Source organism: Cryptomeria japonica, chromosome 11, assembly GCF_030272615.1.
Source record: "Cryptomeria japonica chromosome 11, Sugi_1.0, whole genome shotgun sequence".
NCBI lineage: Eukaryota > Viridiplantae > Streptophyta > Pinopsida > Cupressales > Cupressaceae > Cryptomeria > Cryptomeria japonica.
This window is the reverse complement of record NC_081415.1, coordinates 492215609-492242216: the sequence shown is the minus strand read 5'-3', so window position 1 is coordinate 492242216 and position 26608 is coordinate 492215609. Positions and strand designations below refer to the sequence as shown.

The window sequence follows — 26608 nt, the reverse complement described above, 5'->3', positions numbered from 1 at the left end:
GTAGATTTTTAGAGCCTAGAGAAAAATGTTACTCATAGGATGAAAATAAATTTATTGGAAGATAACAAAACAAAACAAAAAAAGATTAGGTGAACACCCGAAAACATGTGAACCTAGCATGATTTCAGTCATGAGTACTTAAATAATCAAAATGAATGAAAAGTTTGTGGAGATCAACGTACTTTCAGCATGGTGTTGGTTGATTTTGTGAGGGATCATAGGACCCACATGAGCAAGCAAGACAAGGAATGATGGCGCTATTAGTCATAAACATTGCATATTAGCTAAGAATCACTAACATATGCATTGACATTACCCAAGCATGCAAAAAATCACAGTTTCAGACTTTTAACATTATACATATGAACTCCTTTTCTGAATTTAATAGTTTCTTTCTATTATCCCCTGCCTGTGGAATTGATAATTGACAGGAATTCATCTTGTACTATGAACATAACATTTTCTAAGGCAATGTTGTTTTTTAACTACAATTTGTAAATAGGTAGGCATTTAGGGAATGCATCTAGATTCTATTTTGGGGATTTGTTGTTCCAACGGTGTATGAGGTGATCAAGCCAAATGACACCAATTATGTTAAGAAAAATTTGGTCTTACTTGGCAAGTAAGAAAAGATGCCAGCTGCTTCATCAATTTATGTCCTTTCATGTTCTTGTGTTTGTAGACCATCTTGTATCTACTCCTCTCATTGACCATCGTTGGATGAGAAATATGTTATTTGTTGCTCCCTCACTACAATCCGTATTTTCTCAAATTTCTTCAGGCATCTAACATGACATTTAAGAACATAACTGGTCATGTGTCATTTAAGAACATAACTGATCATGTGTCATAGAATAAGCTTCTGAGTATTGTGTTGAAGGACCAACCATCCCTATGCTTGAAATAAGTTTTTTACTTTTTTATCTTTAATTGTCTATGTGAAGAAGCAAAGCCTCAAAGTGCTTCAACATCTAGATGGATATAGACTAAGTCACCAGGTTCGAATTCGAATTCGAAGTTCGACAACTTTGAAATTCGAATGAAGTTCGATGAGGGAAAAATTCAAAATGTATAAAATTCGAATTAAATTCGCCATATGTAATTTTTAAATTGTTTTAATAAATATATGTAATATACCTATAAAATTGCCTAAATAGTTTAACATTGATAAATAGTTTTGAAATCGTTACAAAAAGACATATTTATAAAATATAAACCATAGGAAACATATGCTAGGGCACGAACGGCGGCAAAAACGGCAGGCGAACTTCTCCTGCAGGCTGTGACTATCACGGGTCCGCGACTACTTCTCCTGCAGGTCGCGACTCACGACAGACTGAAGATGTGTTTAGAAAATATTAACAGAAGAAGAAGGCCACAACAATAAAAAAAATAAAAAAATAAAATAAAATTCGAATTTCAACGATTTTTTTTTTTTTTTTGAAGTTTGGCAAATTTCGAACTTCAAGGATGAAATTCGGCCGAACCTGGTGACTTAGGTTGTAACCATATGAAAGCTTGAAAGGCATTATAAAAGCCTTATACACGTTTGGAGGTGGTTGTTGTTCAATGTATTGAAGGAGAATATCAATAAATTTGTGATTTCCTGCACTTTCTTGTGTTTTTCAGACTTAACAGTCTGATATCAGTAGTTTCTATTATTGAAAACTTATTCATTTGTATCAAGAAGCAATTGGGAATGATAGAGGGGTGAACCCCCAATAGTTTGGTCTTTATTTCATTCTTTTTCATTAAGTTTGGAGGGAGATCTACTAACTTTTGTAAAACACTGTCAAAACCCTACTAGGGTAAACAGTGAGGTTCTAAAATGTATTACACCTCCATTCCACGTTGATCAAGGGCCAAATCTTGGTGGAATGGAGGGTACATGTATATATTTTGTTTTTACTTTCCTTGCAGGGATCCATGAATGGTTGGCAAGTGCAAACAAGTTGTAGAGCGACTGAAATTGTGTCTCAGTCAGAGTATGTAGTTGATGATGAACTACATGCAAAGGGGTCATTGGGTGAGTGAGGGAAGGAAGCAAGGAGTGTGTGAAGAGGTTATTGAAGTGTGTCAAGTGGTTGCAAGCCAAGGAAACAACCTGAAAGTAAAAGCACATTGACTGTTCCAGAATAACAGTGAGTACATTAGTTTGTCAATGCAACAAGAACTCAAGTGTTTGCATGAATGAATGTTGTTTGGGTTTGTGGCCAGGGTTTGGAGGAGTGTGGGAAGGCCCTATTGAGTACCTAATAACCTTTGAAGGCATTGAGAAGTGAGATGGAAGACGAAGTCTATGACTGTCCCTGCACTTAGTTGAGTGTCTTAATTTGACAGTGATAAAACATCTCCATTTTTTGTGTAAGATTGAATGAGTGTTGATGAGAGTTAGAGTGGGGAGTATTGAGGAAGGTCTAGGAGGTTCTTTGAAGCCCTCTGTAGTGTTTGGAAGCCCTTGAGTGAGGAAGGATTTATGTCAACATGACTGTCCTAAACGAGCGTTGTGGCTGTCTAGACCGGTATTGTTGCAGCAGTATTCATTGTGAGTTCTTGGGAGGTTGGATGGGTAGAGAGAGTCAATTTTGAACATGTTGAGAAGCCTTTTGGTGATGACAAGAGAGTATGTGTGTTGTAAGAAACCATTGCATATTGTGTGTTAGCATTGGTGGAAGAGTGGAGGACCTAATTGGAGGTAGTCTAGGCTGAATGAACATGAAAGGATTTGAAGGTATTTGAATGCTTTAGAGCATGGATGTGGGTTCAAGATGGTTGGATGTGTATGGAGGAATGTATGTGAGTGATTGGATAAGGGTGTGAGGGGATTAGATGTGTTTGGGCTATTGTAGCCTTATGAGTGGAGTAAGAGCCTAGTGAGGGATTTGTGAAGTTATGGAAGGATGAGACCTTTTGAATAGGTAAGTTGGGAGGTTTTGGTGTGGATGCTCTGCATCACACGCAAAAAAACCTTCATGCGGCAAAAAAAGGGCAACCCAAATTGTAACAAAACCCTAGGCACGGGTCTATTTGTCACCAACAAAAGGGCTCGCAAAAAAAAAAAGCTTTAACTATTTTTTATTCTTATTTTTAGGCTGCAAAAATGTCCTATATTTTAGCTTTTCACATTTTTTTTGTACAAACATACCCAAATGTACCCAGCCTCCACAAAAAAAATTGTTGTACCCAAGTACCACACCCACGTACCTGTACCCAGCTATGGATGAGGACCTGCATAAAACCCTCATTTACCAATCAAAAAAGAAAGTTAAAGTGATTGTTGTCAATGAGCATGAAACATTTTGCAGCTATATAGATTTGATCATCACTATGATATTTGACATAAAGAGATGCTATGTGCACAAAAATATGTTAAACAAACTAGTTTGGGGTTTCCCCTTCTTAGCATATCATTAAATGTTAATCCTATAATTGGATGAAGATATTTGGGAGTTTTCATGCCACATGTAATGGACGTCAGTTTAAATCCAAGACTGCACACAAATGGTACAATTCTTTTACCTTCCTTCTTTATCAAGTTATTTTCTTGATTACCCTCTTAGTTTCGAACTGAACAATCTATATTGTTCAAATCCAAGAGTAAAATGTCTTGCATAATTTGTGAGGGCTGATGCATATCAGCAGCCTTCTTACACAACAACATCAATCGTCAATACAAATTTCTATATTTGCTACTCAAATCATATTTTCAACGTATAGAAGTATGTTAGTTTCATCAGACATGTGATCCACTACTGCAAGTAGCAACTCTATGTTCCTGTCACCTAACATTTCTTTATCATTCGTTAGCACCTAAATGCACATTACAACTTGATCTCTACCGCTTCCCTTTTAATGCAGGCTAGCATCACATTATTCTTCTAGCACATTTAATCTCCTTTGGCAAACTACGTTCTTTATTCTGAAGCTATTAAATTCTTCACAAGATTATAGAGGACATTTTTTCAACCCATAAACATTCTTCTCATTCTACAAATAAATATTTTCAATCTAAAATATGGCTAGCACATGTGTATAGCTCATACCAAGCCCCATGTTCTTCAGGGTACTAAAATCTTGCTATTTAAATTATCTAAGGTGACAAGGGGAAGACCAAGAGAGAAAAGTTGTAGTAACCAGATAGGCGCCAATCATTGGACAGACCCTCAAAATGTAATGCTCGGTAAAAGATGACATATAAAATCTAATAAAGTAGTTATCACTCATTTGGGTGCATATGCCAAGTTAGATAGGGAGCATTGTCAGCTGCCTTTTTGGCTATCTCATCAACCAAAAAATTCCCCTCATGATAAGAGTGAGTTAATTTGAATTATGTAAATCTATTAATGAGAGTCTTGATTGGTCTTAGCCATCGACCCAATTTTCAATTGGGAGGAGTAATTAGAGAATCTCATTCAAGATGCAATCAGTTCACATTTAGCTTTAGACCAAGTTCTAACTCTAGAAGGGCAGCTCAAAATTCTATCATGTTGTTTGTTGTATTGCCTAGGAATTTAGATTTCTCTCCAATAACTCGACTAGTGTGATCACGTGCTATGCACCCGACAACATCTGGTCAGGTTTTCCCTTGGAGACCCCATCAAAATTCACTTTGATTCAACCATGTTTTGGCTCTTTCCTCATTTTTCTAGTTCGAGGATTTTGAGGTAGATCATCCTTCCTAACCCCATTAATGGGGGGAAATTGCATACCCATGCCATAGTCCCCATGTTTTGAGTCTACTTTGAATATAGTGATTTCTATGCAATAACAAACATACAAATGATGCATTGCCAATTAAGAGTGGGTAGACAATCTAAGCCTTATATGTTCTTATTTGCATTCATTTCTAGAGATTGATCTTAATTCTCAAATTTACTCCTTTCCTACCCTAGGTTAGGTTTATAATTGTAAAAGTATTCTTGATCACTTTTGTATTAATGGGAATAGTCCATTTGCTTTTAAAAAATGCGTAGTTTGGGTCCAACTTGCCCTATCCTTATGACTATTGTGTGTCAAGGTGATAAATCTTTTATATCTGACTCTTGGTGTGGTACTTAAAGGTGTACCCTAATTAATTTTAGATTACTAGGACATGTTAACACACATCTAGCTTCCTTCATTTTTAAAGCTATCATTCATTACTTGCATACATTATTATGAGCATCTTAAGTGCACAAGCATCTACAATATTTTGCATGTTTAGAGTGTTACCCTTAATATTTTATCTAGTAGTTGAATCAATATCCTTATAAGGTTTGATATAAGGGAAGCACATATCTCTACATACAAACCAACAACAATAAGAATAATTTTTTATATAGAAACAAATTGAAAGAATTAAAACAAAACTAAAATAGACATCTTAAAAATTCTCTTGATGCTTTTGGATTAGATTGTGTACAAAATTTTTATCATGCTTTTTGTACACAATCTAATCGAGAAGCATCAAGAGAATTATAGCATAGATGTGGAAATCTGATAACATTAATCTTAAAAATTATTAGATTTCATATCTACAAACACAAAAAAGATCTTAACTTATACAAGTGAATCTACAGCTACAAAAATAATCTACAACAAATAACAAATTATTTTTTTATTTAAAAATATTCATTAAAAATTTATTATATTCTTTAATAAATTTATAATATAATTTTTCAACTAATTTTATTATTCTATCCATTTTCCAAAAACATTTACTCATCTCAATACATTTCATTCAATTCATCATCAAAACATTTAATCCAAAGCAGATTTTCAAATATTTGATATTTTAAAAGCAGATTTTCAAATATTCATTTATACTAAAATAGAATTCCCAAAAGGCCAGCGCTGGTTACCGTAGGTAGTTGTCAACCCAGCAACTTAGAGCAGTTCAACATTTTAATGGATGAGACGAGAATTTTCTTTGATCTTGTTAAAATGTTTATAGAGCACGAGTCTTATTACTACTAAAAATTAGGGTTACAAAAATCAGGCAGTCTGTAGCTGGGACATTTCCGCAACTCCTTCAATGCAAATGCTCCAAATTGCTCAGCTAGTTATATATTTTCTCCTGAGCAAGTCCAGATTTTACAAAAGGCTCAAGACGAAGAAGGGTTCCTTCTTCATATTAGGGTACTTTCAGGTTTGAAATAGGTATCGTGTTCTAAAAACATATCTATTTTATTTTTTTGGTTTCATCCTTGATCAGAATGCGGCTGGTTAGGGGTTCGATTCTTTCCTCCGAAGCATGTTCAACTTCCAAGGCGGCTCGTATTCTACGACGGTTTCTGTGCAGCGACGGAGGAACTGATGATTCTGTCAAGAGCTTTCTAAAGAGTGCTGCTCGCTCTTTGGAATCCATGGGAGAAGGTTCACATTCAAGCCTCAATAAATCCAAAAAGAAGAAAAGGATTTTTGAAACTCCCGCGGCCACGGGTTTCGAAAACCCTAACGAGGGTTTATCAGGATCAGAGCAGGAACCGCAAACACAAGCAAGTTCCTTCAAAACACCTGTTATAGAAGATCGGAAACACAGTAAAAAGAGTGAAAAATCTTCTAAACTTTCTGTTCAAAGTCTTCCAGATGATACGGGGGAGGAGGATGTAATACGGCAGAAAACTGAAGTTAAAATTGAAGAAGAGGACGCTGGAAGATTAGAAAAGACGGACTTTGATTCATACGCTACACCTTCTATTCAGAAGAAGTTTGAAAATGTGCCAAGGGCAAACGGGTTTCGCCAGATGATGATATCTCAACTTTAACAGCACTGAATCAATGTGGCATTGAGATTAGTGGGCAACCAGAGAAGGAAAAGAGAAAAGGGATAAGGAACATCAACACAATGAAAACCATGATGGGGCTCTAAAAAATTTACGAGAGCAAACGGATTTGGAGCTCAAAGAGACGCATGCTACACATAAAGAGTTGAGAAAGTTAATGTCTCCTGATCGCCTAGATGAAGATAATGGTAATATCTTGGTATCAGTAAGCTCTAGAAAATCAGAACAAGGGAAGCATCCTGCCAATGAGAGCGGCGATCATTATAGCAGAAAAGCTGCAGATGAAGAGCAGCAATCTCATTCCATCAAGAAAAAGAAGGACAAAACTCCAAAGTAAGAAAATTGTTTTGTTTTAGGGGGCTGGGCAGTGATTTTGGTTTTTTGCTAAGATTTGTCGGGATTCTTCGATCGTGTTCCTGAAATGGATATTTGCAAAACATTGACAATCTCTGTTAGAGCTGTTGATTCAATTGTTCATATCCTAAGGTGCATTGCCTTTTGAAACAAAGAGTAGTTTGTTTGGTTTCAAAATGGGTGACAAGTGTTTCAGTTTTGATCATCTGGAGGGCACTTGTGCTTTGCTATGCTGAACGGCATGCACACATTTGTTATCCATTTTTGTATCTTTATATTATGAAAATCTTAAACTAGATGTCTCGTTGTTAAGCATTTGCAGCTTTTTCAAATATTATGAGTTATTAACTTATTTGCACTAATGTTTTGAAGTTTGTACATTTCCTCACATTAGTTCACTTTTCAATCACATTGTATGGTATGAAATCAGGAACAATACTCATTGATATTGGGTTTATTAATCACAACTTAATAGATTGATTTCATTTAACTCCAAGACCAACAGTTAGTGATACCAAAAAGCCCTATAATACAAACTCGATCAACCTTCTTTTTTTGCTCCAGGATCAACAATTAGTGATGCCAAGAAGCCCTGAAATTTTCCTTTCAACATATTGATTTATCTTTGAGATAACTTAACCCTCTATGCAACAGTGTGATTATCCTTGAAAGATGGTCGTTTCTGTACTAACAATGATTTGAACTAACTATATCTTTAAGAGTAAGTAATAGGGAATGCACTCCATTCTTGTCATGCTGAGCTCATGAATTATGGATGATATTCTACTTTGCATGATCCAGGGCTTTATAGTAAATGATTCTGTGGAACAGAATGAAATAGAATTGACATATTTGCGGTCCTTTATACTGTAAACCATTATGATCATTTCATTCTTACACTTTATTGTTGGTAGGCTTGATTATTGGTGCTTTTCAGTCACATCAGAGCTGACCGTTCAGTTGAAATATATAATCCATGTATGTGGTGCCTTGAGGAGATTGAAATATGATGCCTGAGTGGGAAAGTCTGAAATTTCTTGAAAAGCTTTTCGAATTTTTTAAACCTTCATATACCACAATATTGGCACAATTGTGTACTTATGAACTTGGGAAGGACTTGTATATTTTGATTTTCATCTTCATCGTGAACCCTTTTGTGAATAGATTAAGTTAGGAATGGATTGGTTTAACATATTTGACATGTATCTAGGTATACTATATTTGATATTCCTGATCCAAAGTCTGGTATTTGAAGTCAAAATGAATGTTGACCAAAGATGTGTAAGGGTTATGATGTGATCTTCATATGAACTAAACAACATTTTTAGCTATGGCTTACATTTATGTTATGTTTGGTACTCTGTCTCTTTTTAAGGTAAGGAATAGAGGATGTCTTTTTTTTCTGTTAGTCTATAACAAATCAGCATCTACTGGAGCATACCCTGAGAAAATGTTATAACACACAAGCTGCTAGGGTAATAGTAATAAGCAGGTGCTGGAAAGTATCCATTTTTTTCTTCTTATTGAAAGGATGTAGCAATTTACTCTTGGGAGAAAGGGAATTATGCCTTAGTGGGATGGAAAGAAAGAAACCTTCTTTAAAGGTCCAGCAATCTAATCAGACAAGAATATCTTGATTCTTGACACTCTTATTTGGGGGACAATTTGCTAATGCTGAAACATAATTACAAAGAGATTCCTGCACAGCCTGGAGACAGGTTGACAATGAAAGTAGTCATTGTATTCAGCACATGAATGATGGTTTTCCCTTTCCCCTTCTATGTTTTATACTTATCATTCTTAGGTTTCTATTAGGTACTATCCTTTTATGGCTTTTTCATCTAAATTTTATTTCAATCTAATAAATTCAATTTTTTGTTAGGTTTAATTTAAATTTTTAAAATTAAATTCATTAGTTATTGTAGACACCTAAAAATGGTCAACGCTTGCGAGGTCATACTTTAACATTTGCACATTGCCTCATTTTAGGTTTTTGCGTCACATTAACATTTCTCCTATGTCACGCACTTGGTTTTTATCATTTGCGAACATCGAGTCATTCTTCTACATTCTTCCTTTGTCTCGTGTTTGAATTTGGTCTTGTCGACAACAATCTTCAATTATGATTTTGATCAATTTTATCCTGCCGCATCAATGTGCATGCTTATTTGTCATCATTTTGGACATCGTCAATCCTAATTAAGGTTTTGTCCTCTTATCAATCTTATCATCAATCTTATCATTTTGGACATCGTCAATCCTAATTAGGGTTTTGTCCTCTTTTCAATCCTGTCAATCTTGCGATCAATTTGTCATCGATCGTTGTCCTCTTATCAATCTTGTCGATTTATCATCAATCCTTCAATCTTGTCATTTTAACGATCGATTTGTCATCGATCGTTGTCATGTTCGATCTTGTCATTTTGCGATCAATTTGTCATCGATCGGGGTCATTTTTAATCTTGTCATCTTGCAATCTATTTATCATCAATCCTTGTCCTCTTGTCAATTTTGTCATTTTGCGATCATTTCGCTATCAATTGTTGTCTATCTCAATTATGTCAATTTGGATCAATTTGTCATTGATCCTCGTCAATTGGCGCATTTATCAAATCATTTATCACATTGGTCATTTATCAATCCAAAATCAAAATCATGATCGACATTAATTATCTTCAATCAAGACCTAATTGTCGTCCTCGCATTGCTAATTCACCTTCAAGGGTTTCGTGATTTAATCATTTAACCTGGCTTATCATTTTCTTCCTTTAGGATTAATAAATTACTTATTTATCCTAAGTTTTCTTGTCACAATTAAATGTTCATTTAATTGGCTAATTATTCTTCTTTGTGAATTAATTAATAAATGATAAATTATTAATTAATTTACCTAATTCTCTAATTTTCCAATTCTCTAAATTTCTTAATTTCAATTTCCTCCTTTTTCTTTCCAAAATTCATGGAAATGACATGTCAATTTGTCATAAATTTGTCATAATTGACAATCAATCAATTTTGACATAGAAGTTGTCATAATTTGTCATAAATTATCAATCAACAAATTGTGCATAGAAAGTGCATAATTTGTCATAATTTGTCATATTGATTTGCAATTTCCATTTGAATTGGATCATGCTAATCTTGTCATCTCTCCAACTCTTCTATAAATTGGATGAATTTCTTCAATCAAACCCCTTGATTCTTGATTCCTAATTTTTGGTGAATCCTTAATCAGACTATTGAATTTACACTTCGAGTATTCTTGTGTCAAATTCAATCTTGCTTTCACAATTAGGTGTATGCACTTGAAGGTGAGATCCACAACAAACCCATTTGGAGAAGAAAGAAGAACAATGGAGCCGCATGAAGGAGCATTTGAATCCCATCTTTGGTTTGCATGATCTTTGCTTTTGAATGTTTTATTTCATGTCTCTATTGAGTGTGCTTAGGATTAGATTCATTGCAATGAATGCATTTGTGATTGATGATTATGTTTATCTTGTTTGTGATGATTTCCTATTTCCTATGCTACATTAATTGGTGAACCCGACGTGAACACTAACCTTCTAACCTCTTTATGGTGTTTTGAGTGCTCTCAAGTTGATTTGCAGGCCAAAAAACCCAAAAACAGGGTCGTGCAGGGTATTCTGGAGACTTTTGCGCCTGTGTAAGACAACTTGCGCCTGTGTTGAGCATTCTGCGCTTGTGTAGAGGACATTCTGCGCTTGTGTCATGGGTTCTGCGCTTGTGTCATGAGTTCTGCGTCTATGTAAAGTCCAGAACAGAGGTAAAAAAATGCAGTGTTTACTTGAAATTTGTTGTGTTTTTGCATTCTGTTTTCTGTGCTTTGGATTTTGGTACTAATTATCTGTGCAGAATCTTGGCATACGCATGGCAAAGACAATAAATCAAACTACTAACACACTTTGTGCAGATTCGAAAGTCAAAGAATAAGCATATCAAACTTCTAACTTGGGTTTTTTGCAGGTTGCCTTGGAGAAACAACCAAACTTTGTGTTTGTGATTTTTAATTAGGCACCTAGTAATTTCTAAATAGGTTGGAATGAACATTTGTTTGCTTTGATTGTTGAGTATGACATTGGAGTAGGAGAGTATGCTCTCATCCTTCTTAGGGTGATCAGAAATCCAGATCTTCGATACCATGCTTGTATTGTTGATTGTGTGTCACATTTAGAGGGCCTGCCTTCCCGACCACTTTGCTTTTGCAAGCAAGTGATAATCGTGAGAAGGGGACGACCCAAAGTGAGTACGGCTAGAATTCCTTGGCATTCTAACTCACTATAAAAAAATACCCGATGAGCGAAAGCTTTGAAGGAAGTGTTACGTGGGAATTGCAGTTACTTGGGAAGTGATGACCCTTGGACTCTTTCTCATATCAACATCTAAGTAGGGCCTCTTGGTCTAAATCGTGCTTGCGCGACTACATTTGTTTGGTATCTTGATGGGCTTAATGTCTCAATCACGCTTGCGTGACATCAAGGAGTAATGCTTAACAGAAATCCTTACTAAACACCTTATATTTAGAGGCCAAAAACCCTTCTAGTTGCTTGAGAAGGACAAGTTCGGATACTTGGAAGAGATACTAAGTTCGCCATGGGGAGATTTCCATGGGGACTGATGCTTGGCTGCCCTGAGAAGTGAGTGCCGTGGAGGGGAGCCCGTGGGGTCAAGCATCTATGTATTCTCCTTGAATCCCATAATGAGTCTACCTCTCAAGTATCTAATGTCCTTGCCTACCATAAGAAATGTGGGAATGAGCATGATTGTCTTGAGTCTAAGTTGCAATATCTTGTATTCTTTGCTTGTCAAAAGTTGAATTGCATCCCATTTCAAAGAAGCAAAACAAATTGATTCAAAACAAGGTTAAACACAAGAGACATTCATCCAACAAAAGTTCAACAAGATTCAAAGCTCATCTTCAAACATGGTTAGCAAACATTGTTCAAAATCTTATCTCAACATTCATGTCACTTACATTTAGGTTCATCCTAGGTTGCATTTTGCAAAGTTCATTGTCAAGTACCAAGGTTAAGTTTCACCTAAGTCATACTCCTTTGCATATCAATAAGAGTCATCCATTTGCATGTGTCCTCTTGCATTAAAGTCATACCATTGTCATACATTCATATTTGCATACCCTAAGTCTCTTCATTAAGCTTAAATCATTATCATATCATAGCAATTGTCCCTTTGCATATAAAACTAGGTCTTGTCATACTTGAGTAATCCAAATCTTTGATAAACCCTAAGTCATTGTTAAGAAGTCTAGACCTTATCAAGTCTTTTGTCCTTTTGTCATCAATATCATTTCGTCAAACCTAGCTTAGTATCCAAGCATATAGGGGAGACATTGTCATCTTGTCCTTTGTCAATTAAGTCCTTTTGTCCTTTGAGGTCTAGACATCATTTCAATTTCCTAAAGGTCTCTTTTAGATTTGCATTCATAAGTTTGTCAAAATCTTCAAAAACAACCAAAAACATAGATTGCATGCTCGTCTATCTAGTTTGCATTTAGTTGCATATCATACATTATCCTTGAAAAATTCCAAAAATATTGCATTTGCATAGTGACATGTCTATTGAAACAAGGTTCCAAGCACCAATGATGCAACAACGTTTGACATATCAACCGACAATGCAATCACAATTCTATCCAACCCAACAAGGAGGCAATATTGATCAAACTTTTTATGATGAAACAAGTCTCCAAATACAAAAACTAGAGGAGAAACTAGCTCAAGAAAATGAGATTTTGGAACAAAGAGTGAAAAACATTGAGAAGAATAGATCACAAATGTCCAAAATGTTTCGAAAACTTCCAGGTCGAAATCCAAATATTGAGCCAATTGATGTAAGGTCTCTTCTTGAACGATCAGACATACCAGCTCTCCTCTCCCAAATAGAGATGATGAAACAATTTCAAGAAAAGAGACAACATCAATTTCAACATTATGTGCCTCTACAACAAGAACAAGAAGGTGTTTACTATCAATCAGATTTTCAACCATCACAACCAATTGTTCAACATATGCAACCAACACAACTAATGGTCCAATTTCAACAATATGTCCAACCAACCATACAATGTCAACAAATGGTTCAACCAATGGTGGAATATCAATGTCAACAACAACAACCAAACATTCAAAAACAAAGGTTGCAACACACACCAACCCAAGTTTCAAACATGTCAGAACAATTGAACCAAGTCCAATATCAAAACATGACATCAAACCAAAAACAAGTTCAAATTCCAGATCCAATCATGTCAAAACCTCGAAAGAAAGGTGGCTTTATTGCAATGATCTTAAGGAAACGACCAAGTGAGTTCTTTGAAGAAGATCAAGATAATACACTTATGTCTAGCAAGGCCTCATCCCCCCACAAACAAATTGACTCTCCAGTGGCATCTATCCCCACACCTCTAGAAGTTTCACAAGAACCTTCCATATTGTTCTCATCAAACAATACCCCCAAGGATGCAATTACCCAAGAGCTATCCATAATTGATTGCCACGATAATCCAATTCATGATGCACATCCTTGTCATGTTTCAGAAATACAAGACCCAATGCCACCATGCACTTTATTGCCATTACCTGTTTTAGAGGACCCCATTCGAAGTCCTTCTTCCTCATGTTCAAGCATTGATTCCTTGCCAGAATCCATCACAAATGTTCAAAGTGCATCTCCTTCATGCCAAAACATTGATTCCTTGTCAGAATCCCCCATGCATATCCAAAGTCCAACCTCATGTCAAGAGGATAATTTAGAGCACGAAGAAATGAGTCCTAAAACAAATCAAGATCAAGATCCTGAAACCTTATCATCCCATCCAATTGTTGACCAGGACTCCATGTTCCCAGACACTCACGATGATTCCCCTATTCTTGTCCATCCTATCCAAAGTCCTATTGACACTCCATTCCTTGAGCAAGATCAAGATATCCTAGTCCATCCAATCCCAAATGATCCCCTTCCATTTCATGAAAAAAATGTCCTTTCAAATCCCATTGACATTCCAAATATCCCTTCCATCCTTTCCGATGATCCCATTAAAAGTCAAGAGCAAAGCAATTTTAAAGAGGAATCCAATGATCTTCCTCCTTGTCAAGGTCAAAGTATCCTTCCAAATTCATTTCCAACACAAGACCCTATCATTCCTTTAGATCCTCCACAAGATCCACTTGTTCCTCCATCTCCTCGTCCTAATCCAACATATACACTCCAAGATCACATTTCTTGTGATGATCCCATTATGTCTCCCATTTCATCTCTTGAAGAGCCCGTCATTGAACCATGTCCACTACACAATCCTAGTCCCCCTCATGATCCTAATCCCCCTCATGATTCTAACGTGTCAGTGCAAGATGTTCATGAACCCTCGACATGCATAATGGGTTCTTCCACTTTGGTGCAATCCGATCCACTTCAAGATCTCATTATTTCTCTCATATCATATCCACCTCATAATGGACTCGCGTCTTCGTCCCAAAGAAAAGAGTCTCCTACAAGTCAAGATATTCATAAAGGCAAAGGAGTAGACCTCCATGAGCAAGAACCCCTTCATATCAAAGAATATACTAATGGTCATGGCTACACAACTCACTCTCAAGGCATTGGTATCCCTTCAAAGTCAAAATCCAAATGTCCACCTTCCCCATCATCCCTTCCATCCATTCTAGGTCCCTATATCCCTCCATCTCCTATGCAACATCAGCAAAGGCACACATCCTTGAGTAAATTCCATCCATACAAAAGAAATCCATTTCATTCATATCCATCCATGCATTCCTTTCCCCCTCCAAGCAATTTGAATGCCAAGTATAAAAGTCATAAGTCTAGAAATCCACATGTATTCAAGGATCAACATGTCCAATATAATCGACATGTCAAAACAAATAAAAAATTGATCCAAAAAGAAAAAGAAATATCCAAAAGGCCACAAAGGCCCATTGCTCAAAAACAAAAGTCAAAATATATATGGGTTCCTAAATCCCTTGTGCCAGCAATGCACTCCAAGGAACCACAAAAGCATGAAAAATCAAAAACCATGTGGATCCCTAAGCAGCTCCTTGACGCACAAAAGCCTAAAGAAACATCCAACTTGGCATCCAAAATTGCTATTCCTCCATCCAAACCTCTCAAATTTGTTCCTCCATCACCTTCTTCATCCATTTTGGGCCCTTATGTCCCAAAATCCCAAGCTATTCCTCCATCCAAATCTCACAATCTGAGATTCATTTTTCCTCCATCAGTCCATCACCCCTCAAGGTGTGTGCCAATGTCGATTTTGCCTTCATTTCCATCCACTGAAGTCCAATTCTTCCAATACCCTATTCATTATCCAATGCATATTTTCCATCCTTCAATCCCTTTGATCCCATCCTTTACATAAATCCTTGCCTTAGTTTCATCTCTTTTTCCATGTCCTTATCCTACCAATGTCTTTGAGCATACTTTTAAAGGTCATGGTCCATTATTTTTCAAGGCTACTATCCAAAAAAAAAAGACGCTCGAGTCCTTCTTCCATCCCCTATCATGTGTCCATCTTCTATTGAAAAAGTCAAAAATCAAAAAAATGAAAAAAGTGAAAAAAAGAAAAAGAAAGAAAAAGTAGAGCAAAAAATAATTCGTCCACTGGTGAAAACCTGGCAAACAGGCGCCTTGGGCAAGTACCATGATGAAAACCTGGCAAACAGGCGTCATGCGTAATCTATGAATTTCTTGCACACCACACTTGGGGGCAGATTTCCTCCTTCATATCTTATTGCCCTTCACTATCCTATCATACCATGTCCTATTATCCTTCATATCCTATTGTCCCTCATGTCCATTTCCTCTTTCCACCTTTGATCTTGACAAGGCTGAGGATCATCATGAGCATCATGCATCTTGTTTGCAGCTTTTAGTCTATCATAGCTTTTGGTCATTTGCCCATTTGCTTATTTCAACCTTCCATCCATATTCCCTGGCTTATTGCAACTTTCTGCCACTATCCCTTAGCCAATCCCGACCTTCAATCCATGTCCCTTATCCATTCTTGGTCTTGCTTATCCTATCCATATCTTATCACTATCCATACACTCTTTTTCATTCCTTGATCTTGATCTGACATAAGGACGCAAAATTTAAACATGGTTTCAAACACCTCTTGACATGTCCCTCATGCCATGTTCCTGCTTTACATTGTCATATCCAGTCTCTTGTCCCATCACGCAATAGCCCTTGAAAATTGCATTCGCGTTGTCTCCATAATAAAAGGCCTTTGTCTTCCCTCTATCCACCATCATTTCAGCATGCCTATTTATTCACCTGTCATATTCCTTGCCTTGCTAGATACTGGGGGCAAAATCATACAGTTTAAAAATGTCCTGAAAAAAGATCATAAAAATTGGAAAATGTCCTGAAAATAAGACCAAAAAAATTTAAAAATTTCCTCAAAAAAAAAAAAATCATAAAAAATCAAATAAAGTCCTGAAATAATTCAAAAAAATTGAAAAATGTCCTGAAATAAATCATAAAAAATAATAAAAATGTCCTGAAAAAACTCCCTAAAAAAATCGAATAAATTCCTGAAAAAAATATCTAAAAACTGAAAAAATGAAAATCCCTAAAAATCATAAAACGTCCTGAAAAAAAAATGAACAAAAAACATTTCAAAACATTAAAATCCAAAAAACAAGCATTTTTGCAAATACTTATTCCTTTTGTGCATTAGACAGCTCACTGAGTATACATCCAACAACTCGCAATCCAACACTGTGCTTTAATGAAATCACGCATTCACAGATGAACTCTTTCCATTAAACCAAACATTCAAACTGATCAAAATTGTCATATCAATCAACCTCAAAATCATTTGTCCTTGTCTCTACTATCATGGGTCTTATACAGGGTGTGGTATACTCGAAACCAGACTGTGTCCTGTCTTAGATGGGGTACCACATGTCCTGAAACCAGACAGCATGATCGTCCTATCAGCACTTTCAACTTTTGACAATGAAGATCAAGATGTTTGTTTGATTTGTTGGAATTTGTGCATCTTATCTTTTTACTGATTTATCTTTGGCTTTGGTCATGTTCCTATGTTGCTCGATGATGTCACTGAGTGATTTAGAGTGACCGGGATGGTTCATGGTCATTTTCTTTTTTTGTTGTGATTGTTGTTTGTCTGCAATGTGTCTGTCTTTTGCAAAAAGGGTTGCATTTCAGCTCTGGCCTTCAATGCCATGATGCTACGCATCTGTTTTGCTACATAAAAATAAAGGTTCTCACCTACAAAGTACATTACTGAATGCAAGTTTTTCTTCATCTCTAACTATTCTCTATTTCATTTTCTTCTTACTAACATTTCTTCCGTCCGGTCGGCTGGTCAGTTCGGTCTAGTGCTCCAATATCCAAACACATATGCTGCATCCTGCATTCATTGGTTAGTACATTTGCATTATATCAAGCTTCATATCAAGCATTTTATCCATTTCATATCATAAATGCATCAAAAATACAAAACAAAATACATCCATACATGTTCCACAATTCATTCATCAACAGTGCATAAGTCATCCATACATGGAAAATAACATGTCACAAGTCATTTGCATCTCATCATATCAATGCATATCATATCATATGTCACAATAATATCGGAGTACAAAATCGGACTGTCTGTCCTAAGTATGGCCCGCAGGCTGACTACAAAATGTCAAACTACATAATGTCTACTGTCTGTCGTACGGAGCACGTGCCTCTGTCACTGGGTGCTCCCTCTGTCCTCCTCATCCCTGCCATGTTTCGCGGATGATGTCCCTCCTGGTCCTGGCTGTGGTGGTCTCATAGGTCCACTCACCCCCATGCTACTCAATGACCTCCGAGAGCGTGCCCTGCTCTCTGTCCTCAATCGTGCCCGATATGAAGGTGCTCTCTACTCTGGTGGAACTGCACTCTCATATAGTGTCCTCCAATGGCGTATCTCCTCTCCGGTCTCTACCAGCATCTGTCCTAGCTCCCGTACACTGGCATCCCGAATCGACCCAATATACTCAGTGACTCTCTGTTCCTCTCGCTGTGCCTGAGCAATCGCTGCATCTCGAGCCGCTGTGAGTCTAGCTATCTCCGCTCTGAACTGGTCTTGCTGTCTCTCTAAAGTCTCAATGTGATCCTGCTGACTCGCTATGGTAGCCCTGCACATCTCCATCTCCTCTGTCCTAGTTGTCTCCGGCTCTATGGGTATATCCTGCCATGCCTCCTGCTCGTCATCCCCATCCCCATCTCCATCATCCTCATCCTCATCCTCATCTCTGTCCTCGTCATCCCCGCCCTCATCCTCATCTCTGTCCTCGTCATCCCCATCCTCATCACCGTCCTCCTCCTCGTCCTCCTCATCTCCCTCCTCCTCTCCTATGAGTGGGAAGTCTTCCTGTCGCCTCGGCACTGGAATATCCGGATTTGTCAATGGCACTGGCTGCCGTCGTGCAAACCATCTATCATACTCATCTGTCGTCCCAGCGTCTGCCACATCTGACCTCCAATCCCACTGTCTCGGCTGTAGCTGTGCAAAGTCGGCATAGGCTATGTGTGGCTGAATCATACTCCCCCATTGACTCGTCTCTCTGTGAGATCGGGCAAAGTGTGCAATTCTCTTAGGTACATCCTGCCTCCCTCCAAACTGTCGTCTGACTCTCTCTGGCAGGTACAACTCAATCACTCTCTGGCGGTTCACTGGCCGCCCAATCAAGTACCTCTCCTGTCTACAATATGGTAACTCATCACTATCATCTGACCATCCAGGACAATCACGATATGGCCTCCATATGAACTCTCTCAATCTGTCTAGCTCATGTCGCCAATATAATATGTATCCAAAAGGACCCTGTCTCAGTGCTCCACCATAGCAATACACATATGGTCGGTGTGGTACTACCTGTCTATCTATAATCGGTCGACATATGGCTATGTGCTCAAATGCCCATACTTGTAGCAGTGTAACTCCACAGCTCAAAGTCTGCACTCCCTGATATGCTATCTGATGCAGCTGAAAATACAGCATAGCCAATACACATGGTCCCCATGCGTACACTGTCCCCTCTGTCGCCATCCGCTCCAACACTCTTCCCCATCCAATAGGGAATCCATGTCCTCGTCTGTCTCCTGCTAGTAGACATGCTATCACCACTGCTATCACCACATATCGTCGATCATACTCTGATGCCATAGTCTCCCAGCCAATCTCCCTCTCGACGATATCCAACTCATCTGCGTCGCACTCAAACAATCTGCACAATGCCTCTCTCCCTGTCACTGGGTCATACTCTATCATCTCTCCATGTATCGGAATGCGGAGGATGCGCCATACATCCTCTAGAGTCACTGTCGCCTCGCCAGTTGCCAAATGGAATGAGGAGGTCTCCGAATGCCATCGCTCTGCCAATGCGGTAAGCAATCCTGTGTTTGCCCTAATCTCGGGCATGTATGTGATGTAATATATCCCCAGTCCTGCTAATGTGTCTCTCTCTGTGCTCCTGAGTCTATGTCGTAGCATGAAACAGTCTGGTCGATTCTCCCGCGTGATCAACGGATACTGTCGACTCTGCATCACAATTGGGGCAAATTTTGTCAGTTTTAGGGTTTGCTCCTACGGGTTGCATTTCCTCTTTTTCATGTCTAATCAGGGTGTTTTTCAGCTCATTTGACCTATCCTACCCTTGTCCCCCCTTTCCGGAGCATTTGCATGCCGTTTTGACCAAAACTAGGGTTTTCAGTGCACAATTGCGCCTGTGTCAGAGAACCTGTGCCTGTGTTAGGTAACTTGCGCTTGTGTCTTCTTACACAAGCGTAGAAGACCTTACACAAGCGCAGAAGACCCTACACAAGCGCAGAAGTCAGTTTCTGTATCCCCTGTGGGCCCCGCAATGTCCCGCAAACGAGTCAAATTCATGAAATTGAAAACATGGGTTTTTGAGGTCCATACCGCTGCTCCTGCGTCGTCCGGTCGTCTGAATGTGCGTACACGTTCTCCAAGGTGATCCGCCATTGGAATGTTCGCCATCTCTCTGCAAGTGTCCTTGTCCAGAGCAACAAATTCTCCTCCTTGTCTAGTGCAAATGAGCAAATTTTCACTCTCTTGGTCTCATTTATAGCTCTTTGTCATTGCATAGATGGATGTGCGTCTTCTCCATCTTATGTTGGTCGCGGTCTTGTGCACCTTACATTGCTTGTCCTTCATGCATCCGATCTCCGATTGTCAGTCCGTTCGATCCTATCATTTTTATCGATCAATTGGCCTCTTTTCTGTATGTTTCCGGCCAATTCCTCGAGGGGGCATGCATATGTCATTATTATTGTCTGGGGCATTTTCATTATTGTTCTTTGAAACAACGCTTAAAATCGCATTGTCTCAAAGAGGGGCAAAATTTAGACACCTAAAAATGGTCAACGCTTGCGAGGTCATACTTTAACATTTGCGCATTGCCTCATTTTAGGTTTTTGCGTCACATTAACATTTCTCCTATGTCACGCACTTGGTTTTTATCATTTGCGAACATCGAGTCACTCTTCTACATTCTTCCTTTGTCTCGTGTTTGAATTTGGTCTTGTCGACAACAATCTTCAATTATGATTTTGATCAATTTTATCCTGCCGCATCAATGTGCATGCTTATTTGTCATCATTTTGGACATCGTTAATCCTAATTAAGGTTTTGTCCTCTTATCAATCTTATCATCAATCTTATCATCAATCTTATCATTTTGGACATCGTCAATCCTAATTAGGGTTTTGTCCTCTTTTCAATCCTGTCAATCTTGCGATCAATTTGTCATCGATCGTTGTCCTCTTATCAATCTTGTCGATTTATCATCAATCCTTCAATCTTGTCATTTTAACGATCGATTTGTCATCGATCGTTGTCATGTTCGATCTTGTCATTTTGCGATCAATTTGTCATCGATCGGGGTCATTTTTAATCTTGTCATCTTGCAATCTATTTATCATCAATCCTTGTCCTCTTGTCAATTTTGTCATTTTGCGATCATTTCGCTATCAATTGTTGTCTATCTCAATTATGTCAATTTGGATCAATTTGTCATTGATCCTCGTCAATTGGCGCATTTATCAAATCATTTATCACATTGGTCATTTATCAATCCAAAATCAAAATCATGATCGACATTAATTATCTTCAATCAAGACCTAATTGTCGTCCTCGCATTGCTAATTCACCTTCTAGGGTTTCGTGATTTAATCATTTAACCTGGCTTATCATTTTCTTCCTTTAGGATTAATAAATTACTTATTTATCCTAAGTTTTCTTGTCACAATTAAATGTTAATTGGCTAATTATTCTTCTTTGTGAATTAATTAATAAATGATAAATTATTAATTAATTTACCTAATTCTCTAATTTTCCAATTCTCTAAATTTCTTAATTTCAATTTCCTCCTTTTTCTCTCCAAAATTCATGGAAATGACATGTCAATTTGTCATAAATTTGTCATAATTGACAATCAATCAATTTTGACATAGAAGTTGTCATAATTTGTCATAAATTATCAATCAACAAATTGTGCATAGAAAGTGCATAATTTGTCATAATTTGTCATATTGATTTGCAATTTCCATTTGAATTGGATCATGCTAATCTTGTCATCTCTCCAACTCTTCTATAAATTGGATGAATTTCTTCAATCAAACCCCTTGATTCTTGATTCCTAATTTTTGGCGAATCCTTAATCAGACTATTGAATTTACATTTCGAGTATTCTTGTGTCAAAGTCAATCTTGCTTTCACAATTAGGTGTATGCACTTGAAGGTGAGATCCACAACAAACCTATTTGGAGAAGAAAGAAGAACAATGGAGCCGCATGAAGGAGCATTTGAATCCCATCTTTGATTTGCATGATCTTTGCTTTTGAATGTTTTATTTTATGTCTCTATTGAGTGTGCTTAGGATTAGATTCATTGCAATGAATGCATTTGTGATTGATGATTATGTTTATCTTGCTTGTGATGATTTCCTATTTCCTATGCTACAGTTATTATTCTTGTTCATTTATTTTTTGTTTCTTGAAAATAAAAACAATTTAAAATGCAAATTGATACAGATCAAACTTTATCACTTTTTTTTGTTCTGATTTTTTTTGGCTGATAAATTTGTTATGAAATTTTCACTCACAGGAACCTTGTGACTGTTTAAATGGCTAGATAACTTGGGCCTTATGTTCCATTGGTCTAAACTTTATAAAGCATAAAAGGTCTATAAAAAAACCATCCCAGTAATACAACCGCTTTGTCAGCTCACAGATTTTGAGATACTTCCGAAGATTCCTTTTCTGGAAAGAATGTAGCAAATTATTTTTGGTAGAAACTGGCAATGGAAAGAAGGAAATCTGCTGTAAAATGCCAAGCAATCTAAGAAGATGAAGAGATCTTGACAGTCTTAGTTGGAAGGCGACTTGGTATCACTGAAGCAGCACTAAGAAGAGACCCATTTGCAACCTGGAGACTGTTTGTCAATGAAGGTGGTCATTCTAGCAGATCATGAATAATGCTTTCCCCCTCTCCCACTTTTCAACCAGTTGCTTTCAGTTTCAGGTATCAAAATGAAACCATGTTTTCAGTTAGTAACACAAGATTGCATCAGCATGATGTATTTTGTATCTGGGTTTTACTAAAAACTAAAAAGCAGCTTCTGGATGTAATCCTGGCCTCAAAATTGTGTGATAAAACTTGAAGCAAAAACTAGTTGGCTGTAGGCATTGAAACAAGTTTTTTCCTCGTGTGAAGTTCCTTGTCTCTCATAAGTAGCACAAAATATTGGTTATAAACTAATAAGATATTCCGAGACTTGGCTGCTACTAGTTAGAAACAGAGGTTCTCAAATCTGATGTAACCGATCTTGCCTTGAGTTGTATTGCAGTTTAGGACTACAAGATTGCATCAGCATGATGTATTTTGTATCTGGGTTTTACTAAAAAGCAGCTTCTGGATGTAATCCTGGCCTCAAAATTGTGTGATAAAACTTGAAGCAAAAACTAGTTGGCTGTAGGCATTGAAACAAGTTTTTTCCTCGTGTGAAGTTCCTTGTCTCTCATAAGTAGCACAAAATATTGGTTATAAACTAATAAGATATTCCGAGACTTGGCTGCTACTAGTTAGAAACAGAGGTTCTCAAATCTGATGTAACCGATCTTGCCTTGAGTTGTATTGCAGTTTAGGACTTAATAATATTTGTTTACTAGCTGAAACTGTAGTTAGATTAATTGCTCGATATTACTTTAGGTTAGGCTGATATATGATGTAGGCAAGGCAATTGTATCTCTCTTTTTCCTTATAATGTGCCATTGTAATCAAGTGGATGCTTTTGTGGAGGATTTTGATGCAAAAGGGCAGAAAACATTTCAGTTGCAACATTTCTGACATTAAAAGCCGTTGCACAGAAATAAAGTATGAGATGTGATACGTCCAGCTTATATGAATCTACTTTTACTGACTGTTTTTGAGATCCAGTTGTTATTGATCTCCTTAGGCTTATTTACAATGGCTGTCAAAATGGAAATTGTTGTGTAAAGAATGTAATGTGTAATATTAACATTCAGATGGGTGATCTGTGTGAGGAAAAGCATCTTGAGGTGCCTTTTGAGTAGTTCTTTGAAAAAGACTGACAAAAAGACTATTATGAAAAATAAGCTTTTGGCATTTCCAAATGAGTGTGGACTCCTTAATTAACCTTGTTGAACTAAAGTGTACACCTCAGCTATGCAGGGCATTTAAATTATTGTTTCAGGTAGCTGAGACTCGGAAATTAAGTAGTTATTTTTGATAAGTCTAGGAAATTTAAGCAGTTGTTATAGATAGCTGACTTGTAGAGGTTCCTTAGGTTGAGCTAGGAAAGATCATAGGGTACCTGTTATAAGTTGTTGCAATTTAAATGTTGAATGTGATCAAAATTATGGGGTGAGACCACCTGTAGTGGGATGCTGGGCATTTGCAAGATTTTATATGTCATCTTTTACCGAGCATTACATTTTGAGGGTCTGTCCAATGATTGGCGCCTGTCTGGTTACTACAACTTTTCTCTCTTGGTCTTCCCCTTGTCACCTTAGATAATTTAAATAGCAAGATTTTAGTACCCTGAAGAACATGGGGCTTGGTATGAGCTATACACATGTGCTAGCCATATTTTAGATTGAAAATATTTATTTGTAGAATGAGAAGAATGTTTATGGGTTGAAAAAATGTCCTCTATAATCTTGTGAAGAATTTAATAGCTTCAGAATAAAGAACGTAGTTTGCCAAAGGAGATTAAATGTGTTGGAAGAATAATGTGATGCTAACCTGCATTAAAAGGGAAGCGGTAGAGATCAAGTTGTAATGCACATTTAGGTGCTAACGAATGATAAAGAAATGTTAGGTGACAGGAACATAGAGTTGCTACTTGCAGTAGTGGATCACATGTCTGATGAAACTAACATACTTCTATACGTTGAAAATATGATTTGAGTAGCAAATATAGAAATTTGTATTGACGATTGATGTTGCTGTGTAAGAAGGCTGCTGATATGCATCAGCCCTCACAAATTATGCAAGACATTTTACTCTTGGATTTGAACAATATAGATTGTTCAGTTCGAAACTAAGAGGGTAATCAAGAAAATAACTTGATAAAGAAGGAAGGTAAAAGAATTGTACCATTTGTGTGCAGTCCTGGATTTAAACTGACGTGCATTACATGTGGCATGAAAACTCTCAAATATCTTCATCCAATTATAGGATTAACATTTCATGATATGCTAAGAAGGGGAAACCCCAAACTAGTTTGTTTAACATATTTTTGTGCACATAGCATCTCTTTATGTCAAATATCATAGTGATGATCAAATCTATATAGCTGCAAAATGTTTCATGCTCATTGACAACAATCACTTTAACTTTCTTTTTTGATTGGTAAATGAGGGTTTTATGCAGGTCCTCATCCATAGCTGGGTACAGGTACGTGGGTGTGGTACTTGGGTACAACAATTTTTTTTGTGGAGGCTGGGTACATTTGGGTATGGTTGTACAAAAAAAATGTGAAAAGCTAAAATATAGGACATTTTTGCAGCCTAAAAATAAGAATAAAAAATAGTTAAATAATTTTGTATGTATGTGTGTGTGTGTGTGTGTGTATGTGTGTATGTATGTATGTGTATATGTATATATGTGTGTGTGTGTGTATGTATGTATGTGTGGATGTGTGTATGTATGTATGTGTGTGTGTGTGTGTATGTATGATATGCATGTATGTCTATGTGTGTGTGTGTGTACACACACACACACACACATATATATATACATATATATATGTGTGTGTGTATTAATTATACAATTTTTTTTTAACATATGTCTGCATATCAAGTTCCAACTGCACCAACAAAGCCTTCCATCCATTTACCATGCTAAACTGCTATCTATCAGTAAAACACTACCCTACTAAAATCTCCTGCTAGCTTAGAACTAGGAAAGTCTTACCAATATCATATAAACATTACATTTTGCTATGAAGACCAAAGAATTTCAGACTAAAAAATCCAATCAACTAGGAAATTAAGCCTTATTTGGTTGCAAAACCTATTAATCCTCCTTTGAAAATTTGGTCTTCTTGCCTTTTGGCTTTGGCCCACGTTCTTCCTTAGCTTGCTTCTCCTTCTCCCTCTCCCGGATATACTCTTTGATGAAACAAAAACCAATTGCCGCCTCAGTTTGTCGGTCAACTTTGTTTCCATCAGAGCTCCATGTCATAAATGGCTAAATAGGAGGTATAAAACCTGCAGCCTGCAACCATCTACCTCCTCGAGCTAAAAATCCTTCACCTGGTCTAGCCATAGCTATAAAGGCTCCAAACCCCAAACCCCAAACACCAATCTGTTATCATGCAAGAATCCATCAGCCACCAAGCTTCCTCCTTCGTTCCCAGCTCAAGACACCAGGCAAGCACCATGGATGCAATATCCACATTGGAGCGATATTTCTGCTTTACCTTCATAAAATCTTCTCCCAAAAGCATTTTTATCATCTGACAAAAAATAGGATCCTCATATTTGAAAATATTCTTCATGCGCAAGTCAGTGATCTCCCCCATGAAGGAGATTTGCCTTTTCCTCAACTTGAGACTGAAAGTGGCCTCCATTTTTCCTTTTGTCAAAGCAACCCAAACTACAACAGAGCGACTTTGAAGAGAGGACAAATACTCTACCTCCCACCTCTGTGAAATTTACAATTTCCATCTCCCTTGAAGAAAACACTTCCACACCTAGATGGAACTTAAAAAGATATATGCAAATGTAATTAAAACACCCTTCATCACACACACTAATTCGCATGCACTAATTGACACCCTAGACTCTCGGCTTGCACCTACCATTATTTCGCAACCTCCAATCTCCCGACCGTACCTCTTATGCCTCAAATTGCAAAATTTGAAAATCTAGCC

The 26608-nt window shown here is 37.3% G+C and overlaps 1 protein-coding gene across 1 annotated transcript; it reads left to right on the top strand.

Moving 5' to 3' along the window:
• The first annotated feature begins 5813 nt into the window (after positions 1 to 5813).
• On the top strand, positions 5814 to 23161 carry LOC131068293 (uncharacterized). Its single transcript, XM_058003460.2, has 2 exons — positions 5814 to 7097; positions 22315 to 23161. Exon 1 carries the CDS (start codon positions 6195 to 6197, stop codon positions 6744 to 6746), a length of 552 nt encoding a protein of 183 aa, XP_057859443.1. The 5' UTR covers positions 5814 to 6194; the 3' UTR covers positions 6747 to 7097; positions 22315 to 23161.
• Positions 23162 to 26608: the final 3447 nt, after the last annotated feature.

Coding starts and splice junctions, on each gene's coding strand:
- LOC131068293 (XM_058003460.2), top strand. CDS start 6,195: ATGCGGCTGGTTAGGGGTTCGATTCTTTCCTCCGAAGCATGTTCAACT.